Raw genomic sequence first — 18402 nt, 5'->3', positions numbered from 1 at the left:
AGATTAATAAAGATAATAATGATAATAATAATAATGCTATTAATGTTTTTTATAATAATATTATTAATATTCGTTTTTATAAAATAATAATGTTATAAAAAATATTTATGTATTTATTATTATATTTAAAAATTACAACAGTGCCTAAATTGACACAAAAACATTAGTGACATTTTTTTATTTTGGGAACACCGCAACCTACCTGCCGTACCTTCCGCTGACTGGCAGGTCATGCTGGGATCTGTAGTTCCTCAGCAGCTGTAGGGTGACACTTTAAGGTTTTATTATTTTCCAAGGAGGAGGGGGGGATGGGTGATCTTGCTGCTCTCTGTCCTATTTAAGGCTGAGTATCAGTAAATCAGTGCTGCGGGGGCTGGCAGTGATTCTCCCGCGGGCTCTGTTCTCAGTCTCTTTCCATTCTCCTTCTGTAGAAAGACGAGAAGGCCATGATCGCCAAGATGAACCGGCAGCGGGCCAACTCCATCGGGCACAACCCGGGACATTGGGGGATGGAGAGGAACTTCTACAACAACCTGACCGTCTCCAAGGAAATGAAGAGGATGGTAGGTGGAGGGAACGTCCGTTGCTCATTGGGTAGTAGGTGTCATGGGGTGTCATTGGGTAGTAGGTGTCATGGGGTGTCATTGGGTAGTAGGTGTCATGGGGTGTCATTGGGTAGTATGTGTCATGGGGTGTCATTGGGTAGTAGGTGTCATGGGGTGTCATTGGGTAGTAGGTGTCATGGGGTGTCATTGGGTAGTAGGTGTCATGGGGTGTCATTGGGTAGTAGGTGTCATGGGGTGTCATTGGGTAGTAGGTGTCACAGGGTGTCATTGGGTAATAGGTGTCATGGGGTGTCATTGGGTAGTAGGTGTCATTGGGTGTCATTGGGTAGAAGGTGTCATGGGGTGTCATTGGGTAGTAGGTGTCATGGGGTGTCATTGGGTAGTAGGTGTCATGGGGTGTCATTGGGTAGTATGTGTCATGGGGTGTCATTGGGTAGTAGGTGTCATTGGGTAGTAAGTGTCATAGGGTGTCATTGGGTAGTAGGTGTCATGGGGTGTCATTGGGTAGTAGGTGTCATTGGGTGTCATTGGGTAGTAGGTGTCATGGGGTGTCATTGGGTAGTCATTGGGTAGTCATTGGGTAGTAGGTGTCATGGGGTGTCATTGGGTAGTAGGTGTCATGGGGTGTCATTGGGTAGTAGGTGTCATTGGGTAGTAGGTGTCATGGGGTGTCATTGGGTAGTAGGTGTCATGGGGTGTCATTGGGTAGTAGGTGTCATGGGGTGTCATTGGGTAGTAGGTGTCATGGGGTGTCATTGGGTAGTAGGTGTCATGGGGTGTCATTGGGTAGTAGGTGTCATGGGGTGTCATTGGGTAGTAGGTGTCATGGGGTGTCATTGGGTAGTAGGTGTCATGGGGTGTCATTGAGTAGTAGGTGTCACAGGGTGGGACCCCCCAAGTTCACCAGACTAAGGCAATCACAGCAAAAAGCAGAAAACACAATCCGCTTATGATTAGCCAGGGGGCGTATGTGGGAGGGGCCACTTATTACAGGTGCACAAGGGAGGGGCTATTCCTCTTAGGTGTGATTGGAAGGAATGATTAAATACAGGCTCATTTGGGAGGAGTCATACAATGCAGGTGAACATGGGAGGAGCCATTAATTACAGGTGTATGTGGGAGGGACCATCCATTGCAGGTACATGTGGAATAGACTACCAATTACAGGTGTGTGGGGAGGACCATTCATTAGTTACAGGTGTATGTGGGAGGGGCAATCAATTACACTTGCACTTATTGCAGGTACATGTGGGAGGGGCCATCCATCACTGGTACTTTTATTGCAGGTACATGTGGGAGGGGCCATTCATTACAGGTAGTATTATAGGTGCATATATGTGGGACCATTCATTCCAGATATGTGGGGAGGGGGACACCTATTACAGGTGCCTGAAGGGAGACATTGGTTAAAAGTGCATATGGGAGGAGCCATTCTTTACTGATGTTTGGAGGAGGGGATGTCTATTTCAGGTGCATATGGGAGGGGTCATTCATTACAGGAGTTTTGGGGAGGAGATATCTATTACAGGTGTGTGTGGGAGGCACCATTTATTACAGGTGTGTGAGGGAGGGGCCATCTATTACAGGTGCATATGGGAGGCATAATTAATTAGAGGTGCACATGGAAGGGGTCATTCACTACAGGTGTGTGAGGGAGGAGTCATCTATTACAGGTGTGTGAGGGAGGAGTCATCTATTCCATGTGTGTGTGTGATCAGACCATCCATTAGTTACAGGTGTATGTGGGAGGGGCCATCAATTACTGCTGCACTTATCACAGGTACATGTATCAGGACCTGTTTGTTACAGGTAACTGTGGGATGGGCATTTGTTACAGACGAGTGTGGGAGGGACCACCCTAATTTGGTGCTTTAATAGATGAACATGTAACAGGGGTCATTTATTACAGGTGCATATGGGGAGGAGCCGATCATTACTTTCGTGTCAGGGAAGGGACGTCTATTACAGCTGCATGTGAAAGCACCATTACAGGTGCATATGGGATGGGCCATATATTACAGGTGTGTGAGGGAGGAGCCATCTAATACAGGTGTGTGAGGGAGGTGCCATCTATTACAGGTGTGTGAGGAAGGGGCCATCTATTACAGGTGTGTAAGGGAGGGGCTATCTATTAAGGGTGCGTGAGGGAGGGGCCATCTATTACAGGTGCGTGAGGGAGGGGCCATCTATTACAGGTGCGTAAGGGAGGGGCTATCTATTACAGGTGTGTGAGGGAGGGGCCATCTATTACAGGTGTGTGAGGGAGGGGCCATCTATTACAGGTGTGTGAGGGAGGGGCCATCTATTACAGGTGCATGAGGGAGGGGCCATCTATTACACCTGCGTGAGGGAGGGGCCATCTATTACAGGTGTGTGAGGGAGGGGCCATCTATTACAGGTGTGTGAGGAAGGGGCCATCTATTACAGGTGTGTGAGGGAGGGGCCATCTATTACAGGTGCATGAGGGAGGGGCCATCTATTACAGGTGTGTGAGGGAGGGGCCATCTATTACAGGTGTGTGAGGGAGGGGCCATCTATTACAGGTGTGTGAGGGAGGGGCCATCTATTACAGGTGTGTGAGGGAGGGGCCATCTATTACAGGTGTGTGAGGGAGGGGCCATCTATTACAGGTGCGTGAGGGAGGGGCCATCTATTACAGGTAAAACGAAACAAAAAACCCTAAGGTTGGCGCTGCGCTGAATAAATTGAGTGATTAAAAAAATGTAAAATTAAAAATTAATAATTATGATAATAGTGAGCTGCTAGCATTAAATTGTGTACAACAATCTTACAAACATAAAAAACAAAAAGAGAATGCAGCGCTAATGAGTGACAAATCAACACTATAAGTGAATAATTGGTGATATTAACAAAAAAGAACCAATGATTGAAACGATCATTCCAAGAAACAAACAATTTAAAAAATTAAGAAGAGAAAACCACCAGGCTACAAATAGTCCAGAGATTAGTGAATGATCGCACTTAATTTTCTCTTAATTGTCCCACAAGCGAAAAATGTGAAGAAACTAAAAAAGGAAGGATTAGGTGATGAGAGATGAAATTCCACACTGCACCCGTGCTTGTAAAAATGCCTGCTTACCGCAATTAAAGACTGTATCTCTGTAGCTTACGATCAACAAAAGTGTTCGGATCCTATGCTGAGCCCTCTGATCATCCAGGTGGATGGGTTGTGGGATACCTCAATTCCCATAGGCTTTATGAGACTGGTGAGATACAGTCTTTAATTGCGGTAAGCAGGCATTTTTACAAGCACGGGTGCAGTGTGGAATTTCATCTCTCATCACCCTATCTTCACCATCTTGGAAGCTTTTATGGATCTTTTTTTATATGGATTTTCTGTGTAATCCTTCCTTTTTTAGTTTCTTCACATTTTTCACTTGTGGGACAATTAAGAGAAAATTAAGTGCGATCATTCACTAATCTCTGGACTATTTGTAGCCTGGTGGTTTTCTCTTCTTAATTTTTTTAATTGTTTGTTTCTTGGAATGATCGTTTCAATCATTGGTTCTTTTTTGTTAATATCACCAATTATTCACTTATAGTGTTGATTTGTCACTCATTAGCGCTGCATTCTCTTTTTGTTTTTCATCTATTACAGGTGTGTGAGGGAAGGGTCATCTATTACAGGTGCATGAGGGAGGGGCCATCTATTACAGGTGTGTGAGGGAGGGGCCATCTATTACAGGTGCGTGAGGGAGGGGCCATCTATTACAGGTGTGTGAGGGAAGGGCCATCTATTACAGGTGCATGAGGGAGGGGCCATCTATTACAGGTGTGTGAGGGAGGGGCCATCTATTACAGGTGCGTGAGGGAGGGGCCATCTATTACAGGTGTGTGAGGGAAGGGCCATCTATTACAGGTGCATGAGGGAGGGGCCATCTATTACAGGTGTGTGAGGGAGGGGCCATCTATTACAGGTGCGTGAGGGAGGGGCCATCTATTACAGGTGTGTGAGGGAAGGGCCATCTATTACAGGTGCGTGAGGGAGGGGCCATCTATTACAGGTGTGTGAGGGAGGGGCCATCTATTACAGGTGCATGAGGGAGGGGCCATCTATTAAAGGCCCCCTGGGTGTCGCAGTATTTAATATTGATCTGCAGCCTCCAATCACAGAGCTGCGATCCCAATATAGAACCAAAGATTTCACACGAGACGCAGACAGACGCTCCGCTGATTGGTTGCTCATCGTTCGATTCTTACTGACGCACTTCTTCTTCTTCTTCTTCTTTTTTCCTTACAGGGTTTTGAAGACCCGAAGGACAAGTAAGTACCCAGATCTGGCATTGCCCCAGGTGAATAATAATCGTCCTGCGCCGTGACCTCCCCCGCCCTCGCAGCTGGTTCTTGTCTCAGCGGGATCGGGAGGGCAGCCAGGGCGATCGGTGCCAGCTGCCGGCGTATCAACAGCTCTGCTGCCCTTTTTCGGGGTAATCTGAAAATCTGTTGGCAGCCGCGGCTCCCGACGCCTCCTGTCCTATTAGGGGGATTTTTTCCCAATTAACGAGCGATTTTTAAACCGCTTTCCGCGCACAATCTGCCCAGTGGCCACCCGATTTTTATGTTTATTTTTGGGATGGAGAAACGGAGCGGTGATTAAATATGAGATAGAGGAAATATAAATCCAAACTACGATCACATAAAAAAACAAAAAACAGAACATTATTATAATTGGGTATAGTATATATATAAAAAAAAATCAGATCCATCCATCAGATTAGTTCTGTTCTCTGTTATATATTTATGAATCATAAAACACAAAATAAATAAAAAAAATAAAATAAACATAAGATAAAACAAAAAATAAACACAAATGAACATGAATAAATAAAGCAAAATAAACATAAGATAAGATAAAACAGAACATATTAGAATTTAATAAAAAAAAAACTAATTGACACACAATTCAGATTAGTCCTGTTTTTCGACACATATTAATAAAATAAAACAACTATCAAAAAATATATATATATATATAAAATTATATATATATATATATATATATATATATATATATATATATATATATATATATATATATATATATATATATATATATATATATATATATATATATATATATATACATATATATTTTTTTTATAGTTGTTTTATAGTTTTTTTATTTTTATTTTATTAATATATATAATTATTAATTTTTATATTTATATTATTTATTATTTTTATATTTATATATTTATAAATAAAAATTTATAAATACATAAAATATATATATGTTTATATTTATTAATAATAATAATAATTATAAATATATATATATATATATATATATATATATATATATATATATATATATATATATATGCACATATATATAAACAATATTACATATATTATAATAATATGATATGAAAATAATAAAACATATTTATGAATAAAGAAATATAAAATATATATATATATATGCACCTGTAGTAGATTAGGGGGGTGGCGCACCTGGCCCTGCATGTAGATTAGGGGCCGGACGCATAGATTAGGGGGGCGGCGCCCCTGCACCCTGCATGTAGATTAGGGGCCCGGACGCATAGATTAGGGGGGCGGCGCCCCTGGCCCTGCATGTAGATTAGGGGCCCGGACGCATAGATAAGGGGGGCGGCGCCCCTGGCCCTGCATGTAGATTAGGGGGCCGGATGCATAGATTAGGGGGGTGGCGCACTTGGCCCTGCATGTAGATTAGGGGGCCGGACGCAAAGATTAGGGGGCGGCGCCCCTGCACCCTGCATGTAGATTAGGGGCCCGGACGCATAGATTAGGGGGGCGGCGCCCCTGGCCCTGCATGTAGATTAGAGGGGCCGGACGCATAGATTAGGGGGCGGCGCCCACTGGTTGTTTACATGCATCTTTTTGCATTCAGTGGGGTGCGTTGGCCGCCCATTCACAATGATTTGACGGATTTGATGCGACGCGTTTCATAACGCGCGGTAATTTGTATGCATCAATGCAACTGGACGCAATAATCGGCCCCGGAACTCTTTCTCACTATTTATTAAAAAAGAAAGTCTTGAGTTGAGCTTTAAACTTTTGGAGGAAAGTTTAATTTCCTGTCGCATTAACCTTGTCAGCGCCGGTGACCCTTGGACCCCCCCAGATGGGGCTGGCACCGCGCTCTCCCCCAGGACTCCGCCGGTTCAGCGCACAGGGAGGTTACGGGATGTTTTGGATGCTGGAAATGCCCCCCTCAGATTTTCTCACGGGTAAAGAAATTCTCCGTCTCCCTCTGAGCCCATATTGGGACAAACGCCGGCTCTCCGCCGGGACCCGGGAAATCTGCGACTTCTCCAACAAGCGCGGCTTAACCCTTTCCTGTCCCGGAGCGCTCCGCGCAGAATTCCCACTCATCTCTCCAACATGAAGAGGAACATTTCCTGCAGGGAAATATCTGAAGTCCGAGATGAAGATTCCCGACATTTTACATTGTAAAGACAAGCGTGTAGGCAGGAATAGCACACTTGTATTGAAATATACTACTACTACACAGTTACAATGTACAGCCTGATCACTGGGGGAGGGGAGAATGAGGAAATGCTTCCTCCTCCTTCTACAAAGTTACAATGTACAGTCTGATCACTGGGGGAGGGGGGAGATCACTGGGGGAGGGGGGACTGAGAAAATGCTTTCTCCTGCCTGCAGCAGACTGATGACATCATCTGAGCCTAGGCAAAGTTACAGAACTGGAGCTCAGGGACAGTTTTATATGATACAAGCCGGATCTTTCCTGAATCCTGTTCCTGTTCCTGTATATTGTGTCCGGGATTTATTCTGATTTATTCTGGCAGACTTATAAAGTTGCTGACAGGTCTACTTTATGTTCCAAAATAATAATAATAATAATAATAATAATAATAAAAAAATATACAATTTTTTTTTTTTTTACTGTGCCGGACTCAATATAATATTATTATTACTGTTATTATTTTAAAAGTTATTCTTCTGATTATAAAATATGATTTTATACAAAACTATTATTAATATAAAAATTATTATCATTATTATTGATATTATCATCTATTATTTTTTCTATTTTTCTATCTATCTATCTATCTATCTATCTATCTATCTATCTATCTATCTATCTATCTATCTATCTATCTATCTATCTAATAATAATAATATTAATGATAATGATAATATAAAAATAATATTACATATATATATATATATATATATATATATACACACACATATATATATTTATAAATATATTTTATGTATTTATAAATATTTATTTATAAATATAAAAATAATAAAAAATATAAATATATAAACATAAAAAATATATAAAAATAATATTATTTTTCTATTATTATTATTATTATTATTATTATTATTATTATTATTATTATTATTATTACTATTATTATATATGTAGTATTATTATTTTTATATTATTATTATTATAATATATGTATTATTAATATAAAATGTATAAAAATAATAATGAATAATATATAAACATAAAAAATATATAAACATAATATTATTTTTATATTATTATTATTATTATTATTATTATTATTATTATTATTATTATTATTATTATTATATGTAATATTATTATTTTTGTATTATTATAATATATGTATTTTATTATTTTAATAAACATATATATATACACATATATGATGATAATAATAATAATAATATTATATAATATACGTTTTTTTTATTATTTTTAATATATATATATTAAAAAGAAAAAATAAATAAACCATAAAAATAATAATAATGTTTAAAATATGTTACTAAAGTAATCATGTTATATGAAATTTGTAATCTTTATAAGGATAATGATATCAATAATAATGATAATAACGTTTATAATAATATATTGAGTCTGGCACAGTTGTACTGGAACCAGGGAAGGCATAATAGAAAAAGATTAAACTTCATCTTTCATAAAACAAATGAGATCTCGTGGGAGACGACCGCTATTCCTCTGGGGACAATAAATTGGCTTCAGATGTTTGTATTTTTTCCCACTTTGATGAACATGAGAATTCGATAGAAACTTTCCTCCCCCCCCCCCCCCCCCCCCCACCTCCATCTATCAATAAGGATTTCCACTTCCAGATAATCTCGTTGAGTATTATTCCATGTAAGGAAAGTCGGGGGCTTTATGGGGGAAGTGAGATGAAAAACTAATTTATTGTTTTATTAAATCACTTCTGATAAATCTCTGGATAGAACCGCAGTAGTGTGCCGCAGTAGTGTGACGCAGTTGTGTGACGCAGTAGTGTGAGGCAGTAGTGTGACGCAGTAGTGTGACGCAGTTGTGTGACGCAGTAGTGTGAGGCAGTAGTGTGACACAGTCGTGTGACGCAGTAGCAGTAGTGTGAAGCAGTAGTGTGAAGCAGTAGTGTGACGCAGTAGCGTGACGCAGTAGTGTGAAGCAGTAGTGTGACGCAGTAGCGTGACGCAGTAGTGTGAAGCAGTAGTGTGAAGCAGTAGTGTGAAGCAGTAGTGTGACGCAGTAGTGTGACGCAGTAGTGTGAAGCAGTAGTGGGACGCAGTAGTGTGATGCAGTAGTGTGATGCAGTAGTGTGACGCAGTAGTGTGATGCAGTAGTGGGACGCAGTAGTGTTAAGCAGTAGTGTGACGCAGTAGTGTGACGCAGTAGTGTTAAGCAGTAGTGTTACGCAGTAGTGTTACGCAGTAGTGTGAAGCAGTAGTGGGACGCAGTAGTGTGATGCAGTAGTGTGACGCAGTAGTGTGATGCAGTAGTGTGACGCAGTAGTGTGACGCAGTAGCGTGAAGCAGTAGTGTGACGCAGTAGTGTGACGCAGTAGTGTGAAGCAGTAGTGTGAAGCAGTAGTGTGACGCAGTAGTGTGACGCAGTAGTGTGATGCAGTAGTGTGGAGCAGTAGTGTTACGCAGTAGTGTGACGCAGTAGTGTGAAGCAGTAGTGTGAAGCAGTAGTGTGACGCAGTAGTGGGACGCAGTAGTGTGATGCAGTAGTGTGGAGCAGTAGTGTTAAGCAGTAGTGTGACGCAGTAGTGGGACGCAGTAGTGTGACGCAGTAGTGGGACGCAGTAGTGGGACGCAGTAGTGTGATGCAGTAGTGGGACGCAGTAGTGTTAAGCAGTAGTGTGACGCAGTAGTGTGACGCAGTAGTGTGACGCAGTAGTGTGAAGCAGTAGTGTTAAGCAGTAGTGTTACGCAGTAGTGTGACGCAGTAGTGTGGAGCAGTAGTGTGACGCAGTAGTGTGGAGCAGTAGTGTTACGCAGTAGTGTGACGCAGTAGTGTGAAGCAGTAGTGTGACGCAGTAGTGGGACGCAGTAGTGTGACGCAGTAGCATGAAGCAGTAGTGTGACGCAGTAGTGTGAAGCAGTAGTGTGAAGCAGTAGTGTGAAGCAGTAGTGTGACGCAGTAGTGTGACGCAGTAGTGTGATGCAGTAGTGTGGAGCAGTAGTGTTACGCAGTAGTGTGACGCAGTAGTGTGAAGCAGTAGTGTGACGCAGTAGTGGGACGCAGTAGTGTGATGCAGTAGTGTGGAGCAGTAGTGTGACGCAGTAGTGTGACGCAGTAGTGTGACGCAGTAGTGTGACGCAGTAGCGTGAAGCAGTAGTGTGACGCAGTAGTGTGACGCAGTAGTGTGACGCAGTAGTGTGACGCAGTAGTGTGATGCAGTAGTGTGGAGCAGTAGTGTGACGCAGTAGTGTGACGCAGTAGTGTGAAGCAGTAGTGTGACGCAGTAGTGGGACGCAGTAGTGTGATGCAGTAGTGTGAAGCAGTAGTGTTAAGCAGTAGTGTTACGCAGTAGTGTGACGCAGTAGTGTTACGCAGTAGTGTGACGCAGTAGTGTGAAGCAGTAGTGTGATGCAGTAGTGTGATGCAGTAGCGTGACGCAGTAGTGTGACGCAGTAGTGTGACGCAGTAGCGTGAAGCAGTAGCGTGAAGCAGTAGTGTGACGCAGTAGTGTGACGCAGTAGTGTGAAGCAGTAGTGTGACGCAGTAGTGTGACGCAGTAGTGTGAAGCAGTAGTGTGACGCAGTAGTGTGGAGCAGTAGTGTGAAGCAGTAGTGTGACGCAGTAGTGTGGAGCAGTAGTGTGAAGCAGTAGTGTGACGCAGTAGTGTGACGCAGTAGTGTGAAGCAGTAGTGGGACGCAGTAGTGGGACGCAGTAGTGTGAAGCAGTAGTGTTAAGCAGTAGTGTGACGTAGTAGTGTGACGCAGTAGTGTTACGCAGTAGTGTGACGCAGTAGTGTGAAGCAGTAGTGTGAAGCAGTAGTGTGAAGCAGTAGTGTGAAGCAGTAGTGTGACGCAGTAGTGTGAGGCAGTAGTGTGACGCAGTAGTGTGAAGCAGTAGTGTGAGGCAGTAGTGTGACGCAGTAGTGTGACGCAGTAGTGTGAAGCAGTAGTGTGAGGCAGTAGTGTGACGCAGTAGTGTGACGCAGTAGTGTGACGCGGTTGTGTGACGCAGTAGTGTGACGCAGTAGTGTGACTCAGTAGTGTGACTCAGTAGTGTGACGCAGTAGTGTGACGCAGTAGTGTGACGCAGTAGTGTGAGGCAGTAGTGTGACGCAGTAGTGTGACGTAGTAGTGTGACGTAGTAGTGTGAAGCAGTAGTGTGACGCAGTAGTGTGAAGCAGTAGTGTGACGCAGTAGTGTGAAGCAGTAGTGTGAGGCAGTAGTGTGACGCAGTAGTGTGACGTAGTAGTGTGACGTAGTAGTGTGAAGCAGTAGTGTGACGCAGTAGTGTGAAGCAGTAGTGTGACGCAGTAGTGTGAAGCAGTAGTGTGACGCAGTAGTGTGAAGCAGTAGTGTGACGCAGTAGTGTGAGGCAGTAGTGTGACGCAGTAGTGTGAGGCAGTAGTGTGACGCAGTAGTGTGACGCAGTAGTGTGACGCGGAAACGCGGATCTGAATGTGCAGAGACGATATAATCCGTCCTTACCATGACTCTCTCCTTCTTCATCCAATCAGCAGGAACATTCAGGAGAACATGAACCCCGAGGACGAGGTAGACGAGTTTCTGGGCCGGGCGATAGACGCGCGAAGTATCGACCGTCTGCGTTCAGAACACGTGCGCAAAATTCTGCTGACCTTTCGCGAACCCGACCTGGAGAAGAAGGTAATGAATGCTCGGGGGAGGGGGGGGTAAAATAAAGGGGAACTCTGGATCTTGGCACGCGCTCACCGACCAATAGAAAAGAGCCGCTTGGTAATGTTGACTTTGTTTTGTGAATGTAATTTGGTAACATAATATGAAGTAGGAATTACTTTGTATTAGAGTCGCGCGATTGCGGACAAAATGAGAATCACGTTTTTTTTTTCACATCGCGATTCTCGCGGCGTAAAATCTTTCACATTATACAAAAAAATTTGGGCTAACTTTACTGGTTAGTTGTTTTTTTATTATTATTATTATAATTATTTTCCATTAAAGTCATTTTTACCCCCAAAAAATTGCATTTGAAAGACCGCTGCGCAAATACTGTGTTACATAAAATATTGCAACAACCGCCATTTTATTCTCTAGGGTCTCTTCTAAAAATATATATATATAGGGGCAGCTCCTCGTACAACGGCGCATTTATGCGCCGGGTGTAGCGTATCTAAGATACACTACGCCGCCGTAAATTACTTTTATTTTTTTGAATCCACAAAGAATTTGCGCCGTTAGTTATCTTTGGATGTAATGGGGGCGTGTTTTTTTTAACTGCGCATGCGCCGTCCGTGGGGGTATCCCAGTGCGCATGCTCGAAATTAACCCGCAACAAGCCAATGCTTCCGACGGTGACGTCATTCTACGCAAATCCCTATTCGCGATCGACTTTAGGCAGGGCCCCCAAACACAGTGGCCTGGATTCAAGAAGCAATTGCGTCTGTGTAACCATAGGTTACACAGCGCAATTGCTTACTTGCCCCGGCGTAACGAATGCTCCTGATTCAGGAACCTCGTTACGCCGACTGCAGCCTAAGATATGCGCGGCATAAGGCTCTTATGCCCGCATATCTTAGGCTGCATTCTTGCGATGACCGCTAGGGGGCGTTCCCGTTGTGCTCAACGTATAGTATGCAAATTGCATACTAACGCCGATTCACAACGTTGCGCGAGCCCTGCGTACGCAATTTACGTCGTTTACGTACGGCGGTTTTCGCGCAAGGCTGCCCCTGCTGTTAGCAGGGGCAGCCCATGTTACGTATACCCGTCGTTCCCACGTCGCGAAATTTTAATTTTACGTAGTTTGCGTAAGTGAATCGTGAATGGCGCTGGACGCCATTCACGTTCACTTTGAAGCAAATGGCGTCCTTGCGACGTCATTTGCCGCAATGCACGTCGGGAAAGTTTCCCGACGGAGCATGCGCTCTACGATCGGCGCAGGAAAGCGCCTAATTTAAATGATTCCCGCCCCCTACGGGATCATTTAAATTGCGCGCGCTTGCGCCGGGCATTTTGCCAGCTCGCCCGCGCAATTTACGGAGCTTCAGCTCCGTGAATCGAGTGCAGCGCAAAAAAATTGCAGGGGCGCAGGGCAATAACGTTGCCCTGCGCCTCCGTAAAAATAGCGCAATTCTACCTGAATCCGGGCCAGTGTAATCTCGGGGGGGGGGGGGGGCCTCGGGACCCTTACAAGTTTTTTTTGTAAAATATGAAAGATGATTTTTTACGCCGAGTAAAAAGATGCTTCAGCCATAATGCCGGTAAACCATAAACTGTAGGGGGCGGCACCAGCGGTGGAACGGTCGCAGTGGATCATTGCGTTCCGCAGACACGCCTTTGTTTTTAATGTTCTCTGTGCAGCGAACCTACAGATAGGACTTGCATTGTGTATAATGAGATCATCCAATGGGCTCCTTGTGTCCGCAATAAAGGGGAGGGAACCGCGCAGCTTACAATCTATTTCTGTGTGTTTATTGGCAGTACTCCAAGCAAGTGGATGATCGATTCGGGGCCTACGTGGCCTGCGCCTTCATCGTCTTCCTCTTCATCTGCTTCGTACAGATCACCATCATCCCGCAGTGAGTGTCACTTCATATTATTATTATATAGCTCCGACATATACCGCAGTGCTGTACACAGAACAGTCTCTGTACAGAGGAGCTTACACTCTAATGTCCCCTCCCCCCACAGTCACATCAGTCTATGTACAGAGGAGCTTACACTCTAATGTCCCCTCCCCCCCACAGTCACATCAGTCTCTGTACAGAGGAGCTTACACTCTAATGTCCCCTCCCCCCCACATCACATCAGTCTCTGTACAGAGGAGCTTACACTCTAATGTCCCCTCCCCCCCACAGTCACATCAGCCTCCGTACAGAGGAGCTTACACTCTAATGTCCCCTCCCCCCCACAGTCACATCAGTCTATGTACAGAGGAGCTTACACTCTAATGTCCCCTCCCCCCCACAGTCACATCAGTCTCTGTACAGAGGAGCTTACACTCTAATGTCCCCTCCCCCCACAGTCACATCAGTCTCTGTACAGAGGAGCTTACACTCTAATGTCCCCTCCCCCCACACATCACATCAGTCTCTGTACAGAGGAGCTTACACTCTAATGTCCCTTCCCCCCCACAGTCACATCAGTCTCTGTACAGAGGAGCTTACACTCTAATGTCCCCTCCCCCCCACAGTCACATCAGTCTCTGTACAGAGGAGCTTACACTCTAATGTCCCCTCCCCCACAGTCACATCAGTCTCTGTACAGAGGAGCTTACACTCTAATGTCCCCCCCCCCACAGTCACATCAGTCTCTGTACAGAGGAGCTTACACTCTAATGTCCCCTCCCCCCCACAGTCACATCAGTCTCTGTACAGAGGAGCTTACACTCTAATGTCCCCCCCCCACAGTCACATCAGTCTCTGTACAGAGGAGCTTACACTCTAATGTCCCCTCCCCCCCCACAGTCACATCAGTCTCTGTACAGAGGAGCTTACACTCTAAATGAAGACACAAACATACAAGAAATAAAAGATAAAATGTAGAAACTTTTCTATTGATATTTTGTATCTCTGCAGCTCCACCTTCATGTTGGGCTTTTATTTGGCATGTTTCCTCGTCCTCTTCATGGTGCTCTGTGTATCCCTCATCTATTCCTGTATAAAGGTGAGTCTTGGGGGACACAATGGCCACCCCTCAGCTATAGACCTGTAACGTGATCTGTATATCCTCCAATCATGGAGGGGTGGTGAGGGGTTAGATCCTCTGCTTGGGTAAAGTGGTGAGGGGTTAGACCCTCTGTCTGGATGGAGTGGTGAGGGGTTAGACCCTCTGTCTGGATGGAGTGGTGAGGGGTTAGATCCTTTGTCTGGATGGAGTGGTGAGGCGGGTTAGATCCTCTGTCTGTATTGAGAGGTGAGGGGTTAGATCCTCTGGGTGGAGTGGTGAGGGGATAGATCCTCTGTCTGGGTGGAGAGGTGAGGGATTATATCCTCTGTCTAGATGGAGTGGTGAGGGGGTTAGATCCTCTGTCTGGGTGGAGAGGTGAGGGGTTAGATCCTCTGTCTGAAAGGAGTGGTGAGGGGGTTAGATCCTCTGGATGGGGTGGTGAGGGGTTAGATACTTTGGATGGAGTGGTGAGGGGTTAGATCCTTTGTCTGGATGGAGTGGTGAGGGGTTAGATCCTCTGTCTGGATGGAGTGGTGAGGGGGTTAGATCCTCTGTCTGGGTGGAGAGGTGAGGGGTTAGATCCTCTGTCTGGATAGAGAGGTGAGGGGTTAGATCCTCTGTCTGGGTGGAGTGGTGAGGGGTTAGATTCTCTGTCTGGATAGAGTGGTGAGGGGGTTAGATCCTCTGTCTGGGTGGAGAGGTGAGGGGTTAGATCCTCTGTCTGGGTGGAGTGGTGAGGGGGTTAGATCCTCTGTCTGGATAGAGAGGTGAGGGGTTAGATCCTGTGTCTGGATGGAGCGGTGAGAGTCTAACCCCATAGAATTCCTCCAGTGTTATCAGTTCTGTACACACTTCAGCCCTGATGAAGCCCCTAAACCCTCAAAACGCGTTGGATTTTATGATAAGGAGTAAAATTTAATTGGGAGGGCAGAAAAAAAAAATGTTTGTGTGAGAAAAGTTCTGATTCTCAGAGAAATCTTCTGACACTTTTTGTCCGCTGCCCTTCTGTACGTTTTCTGGCTGCTGCGGCTCGGCGGTCTTCAGAGGATTTTCTATGAAGAGATTTCCTGTTTATCTCTCGGGGTCGATGGATGTCGGTTTTGTTGGAGGCGCCGCCCATCTGTCTGAGAAAGAGCGACAATTACTGAGATCTATCACCCAATCAGAAGGCAGCGCAGAGCGAGACGCCGATAAATAATAATGATTTGTTCCTCTGCAGACGGTCAGTCGGAGGACGACTGCGGGGGATCGCTGCGTGACGAGTAATGTGAGGGGACACAATGAGCCGCCGTCCCTGTCCCCCGCCCCGGGGTACAAATCCCCCCCCCCCGATGGTCACAGATGTGATGAGATGTTTACAAAGAAGACGACTTCTTATAATGAGGATTATTGTTACTATACTGGTCCCTGAATAGTACAGTATAGTCCCTATACAAGTATAATATAGTCCCCGTAGACATAGTCCCAATATAAGTAAAGTATAGTCCCTATACAAGTAATTTCCGAATTATAGAATTTCCAAAATTACGAATTTCCTAAAATTTCAAAATTGGGAAATGTGAAAATTCTAGATTTCGAAAATTGGAAAATTTCCAAAATTCTGAAGTTCGAAAATTCTGAAGTTCGAAAATTCTGAAGTTCGAAAATTCTGAAGTTCGAAAATTCTGAAGTTCGAAAATTCTGAAGTTCGAAAATTCTGAAGTTCGAAAATTCTGAAGTTCGAAAATTCTGAAGTTCGAAAATTCTGAAGTTCGAAAATTCTGAAGTTCGAAAATTCTGAAGTTCGAAAATTCTGAAGTTCGAAAATTCTGAAGTTCGAAAATTCGGAAGTTCGAAAATTCGGAAGTTCGAAAATTCGGAAGTTCGAAAATTCTGAAGTTCGAAAATTCGGAAGTTCGAAAATTCGGAAGTTCGAAAATTCGAAAATCTGAAATTTGAGAGTTCAGAATTCGACATTTGGAAATTCGAAAATCGGAGATTCGAAACTTCTGAATTCAAAAATCGGAAATTCGAAAATTCAAATTTCGGAAAATCTTGAGATTTTTCATTTCCGAATTTCCAAATCTTTGGAATTTCCAAACTCCAGAATTTCCGAATTACAATTTTTCTAATTTCCGAATCTTTGAATTTCAGAATTCTGAATTCCGAATTTTTTAATTTTCCAAATTTCCGAAAAAAGCTGAAAAACGAATGAAACGGAAATCAACTAATTCTGTTTTCAGCAGTGCACATGTGTAATTTTAAGTCTGTTTAGATTGTCAGCTCCTTGGCCGAGCGTCCGGACTTCTCTGGCTGAATTATATTTAATAAACATAAATCTCTTTTTTTTCGCAGCTCTTTCCGGCTCCTCTTCAGACTTTATCTAAGAAGATCGTCCAGTCCAAGATAAACAGCAGCGCAGTGGGCGTGCTCATCATCGTCCTCGTCTTCCTCTCCTCTTTCGTTAACATGGTAATGACACTTTTTTTCCCCGTGACTGAAGAATTTGTGTTATCAAAATGTAAACCCCTCCCATATCCTCTTCTAAGCCCGCCCTCCTGCACTCTTAAAGCCATAAGCTCCTCCAAAATGGTTTATAATCGGCCCCTCCCCTTTTTAAATTCACTCCTGTTCTATTTAATATGTCAAAAGGGGGCGGTCCGACTATAAAAGGTGTAATATTATCTTCCAGTTCATGTGCAGCAAGAAGAACCTGAGGAGCTGCCTGGCTGCCGAGTACAACGTCACCCCGGCGAACGTCACCGCCTGCTGGGTCAGGAACTCCGCCCAGAATTACAGCCTGGCCACTGAGAACGGATGGTGCGGAGACTCCGCCCCAAACTGCAACTTCCCAGAGGTAGGTCTTCCTGTTCTGACTCCGCCCCTCTTCATTTCTTTGGTAGAGGAATGGCGCAAACAACTGATCGTTATGATCGCAATCTGTAAATACGAAAATTTGAAAAATAAAAAGAATAACTAACTAATAAATTAATAGGTATTGGAATTTCCCTTTTAAAATTTGTAAGTTCGAATACAAATTTATCCGAAGTTACGAATTATCCAAAATAACTTATGCTGTACCTAAACAAATGGAACAGAACAAATTAATAATAATAATAATAATAATAATAATAATAAAAAAAAGTTTTTTATTATAATTATTGTTATCCGAAAGAATAACTGACTAATAATAACTATCTAATAAATTAATAGGCATTTGAATTTCTTTTCAAGCTTGTAAACTCGAAAATTAATTAACTTTGAAAATTCAAAAATCTGAATTCCTTTCAAGTTCCTAAATTCGAAATTTAATAAATTAGATAATCTGAATTTCCTTTCAAATTTGGCTGTTAGTGAATGTAAGGAATACGAATTTATCCGAAGTTACGAATCATCCGAAATAACTAATGCTGTATCTTAACAAATGGAACGGAACAAATTAATAATAATAATAATTAAAATGTTTTTATTATAATTATTGTTATTCGAAAGAATTACTGACTAATAATAACTAACTAATAAATTAATAGGTATTTGAATTTTGTTTCAAATTTGTAAATTCAAAAATGTATAAATGTTAAAAATCTGAATTTCCTTTAAATTTGTAAATTCGAAAATTAATAAATTCTAAAATCTTAATTTCCTTTCAAATTTGTAAATTCGAAAATTAATAAATTCTAAAATCTGAATTTCCTTTCAAGTTTGTAAATTTGAAAATTAATAAATTCTAAAATTCAAAAAATCTGAATTTCCTTTCAAATTTGG

At 43.0% G+C, this 18402-nt stretch overlaps 1 protein-coding gene across 1 annotated transcript in view; it reads left to right on the top strand.

The window, feature by feature from the left end:
* ADCY5 (adenylate cyclase 5) overlaps positions 1-18402 on the top strand; it is a 169587-nt gene that overhangs the window by 134459 nt on the left and 16726 nt on the right. Inside the window, exons 8-14 of the mRNA XM_040358311.1 lie at positions 432-563; positions 4828-4850; positions 11529-11676; positions 13471-13568; positions 14568-14655; positions 16993-17109; positions 17330-17494. Of these exons, the coding sequence (XP_040214245.1) occupies positions 432-563; positions 4828-4850; positions 11529-11676; positions 13471-13568; positions 14568-14655; positions 16993-17109; positions 17330-17494 (771 nt within the window). The remainder of the gene's footprint in view (positions 1-431; positions 564-4827; positions 4851-11528; positions 11677-13470; positions 13569-14567; positions 14656-16992; positions 17110-17329; positions 17495-18402) is intronic.

Source organism: Rana temporaria, chromosome 6 (genome assembly GCF_905171775.1).
Source record: "Rana temporaria chromosome 6, aRanTem1.1, whole genome shotgun sequence".
Classification (NCBI taxonomy): domain Eukaryota; kingdom Metazoa; phylum Chordata; class Amphibia; order Anura; family Ranidae; genus Rana; species Rana temporaria.
The sequence above is the reverse complement of the archived record's forward strand: the minus strand, read 5'-3'. Positions and strand labels throughout refer to the sequence as shown.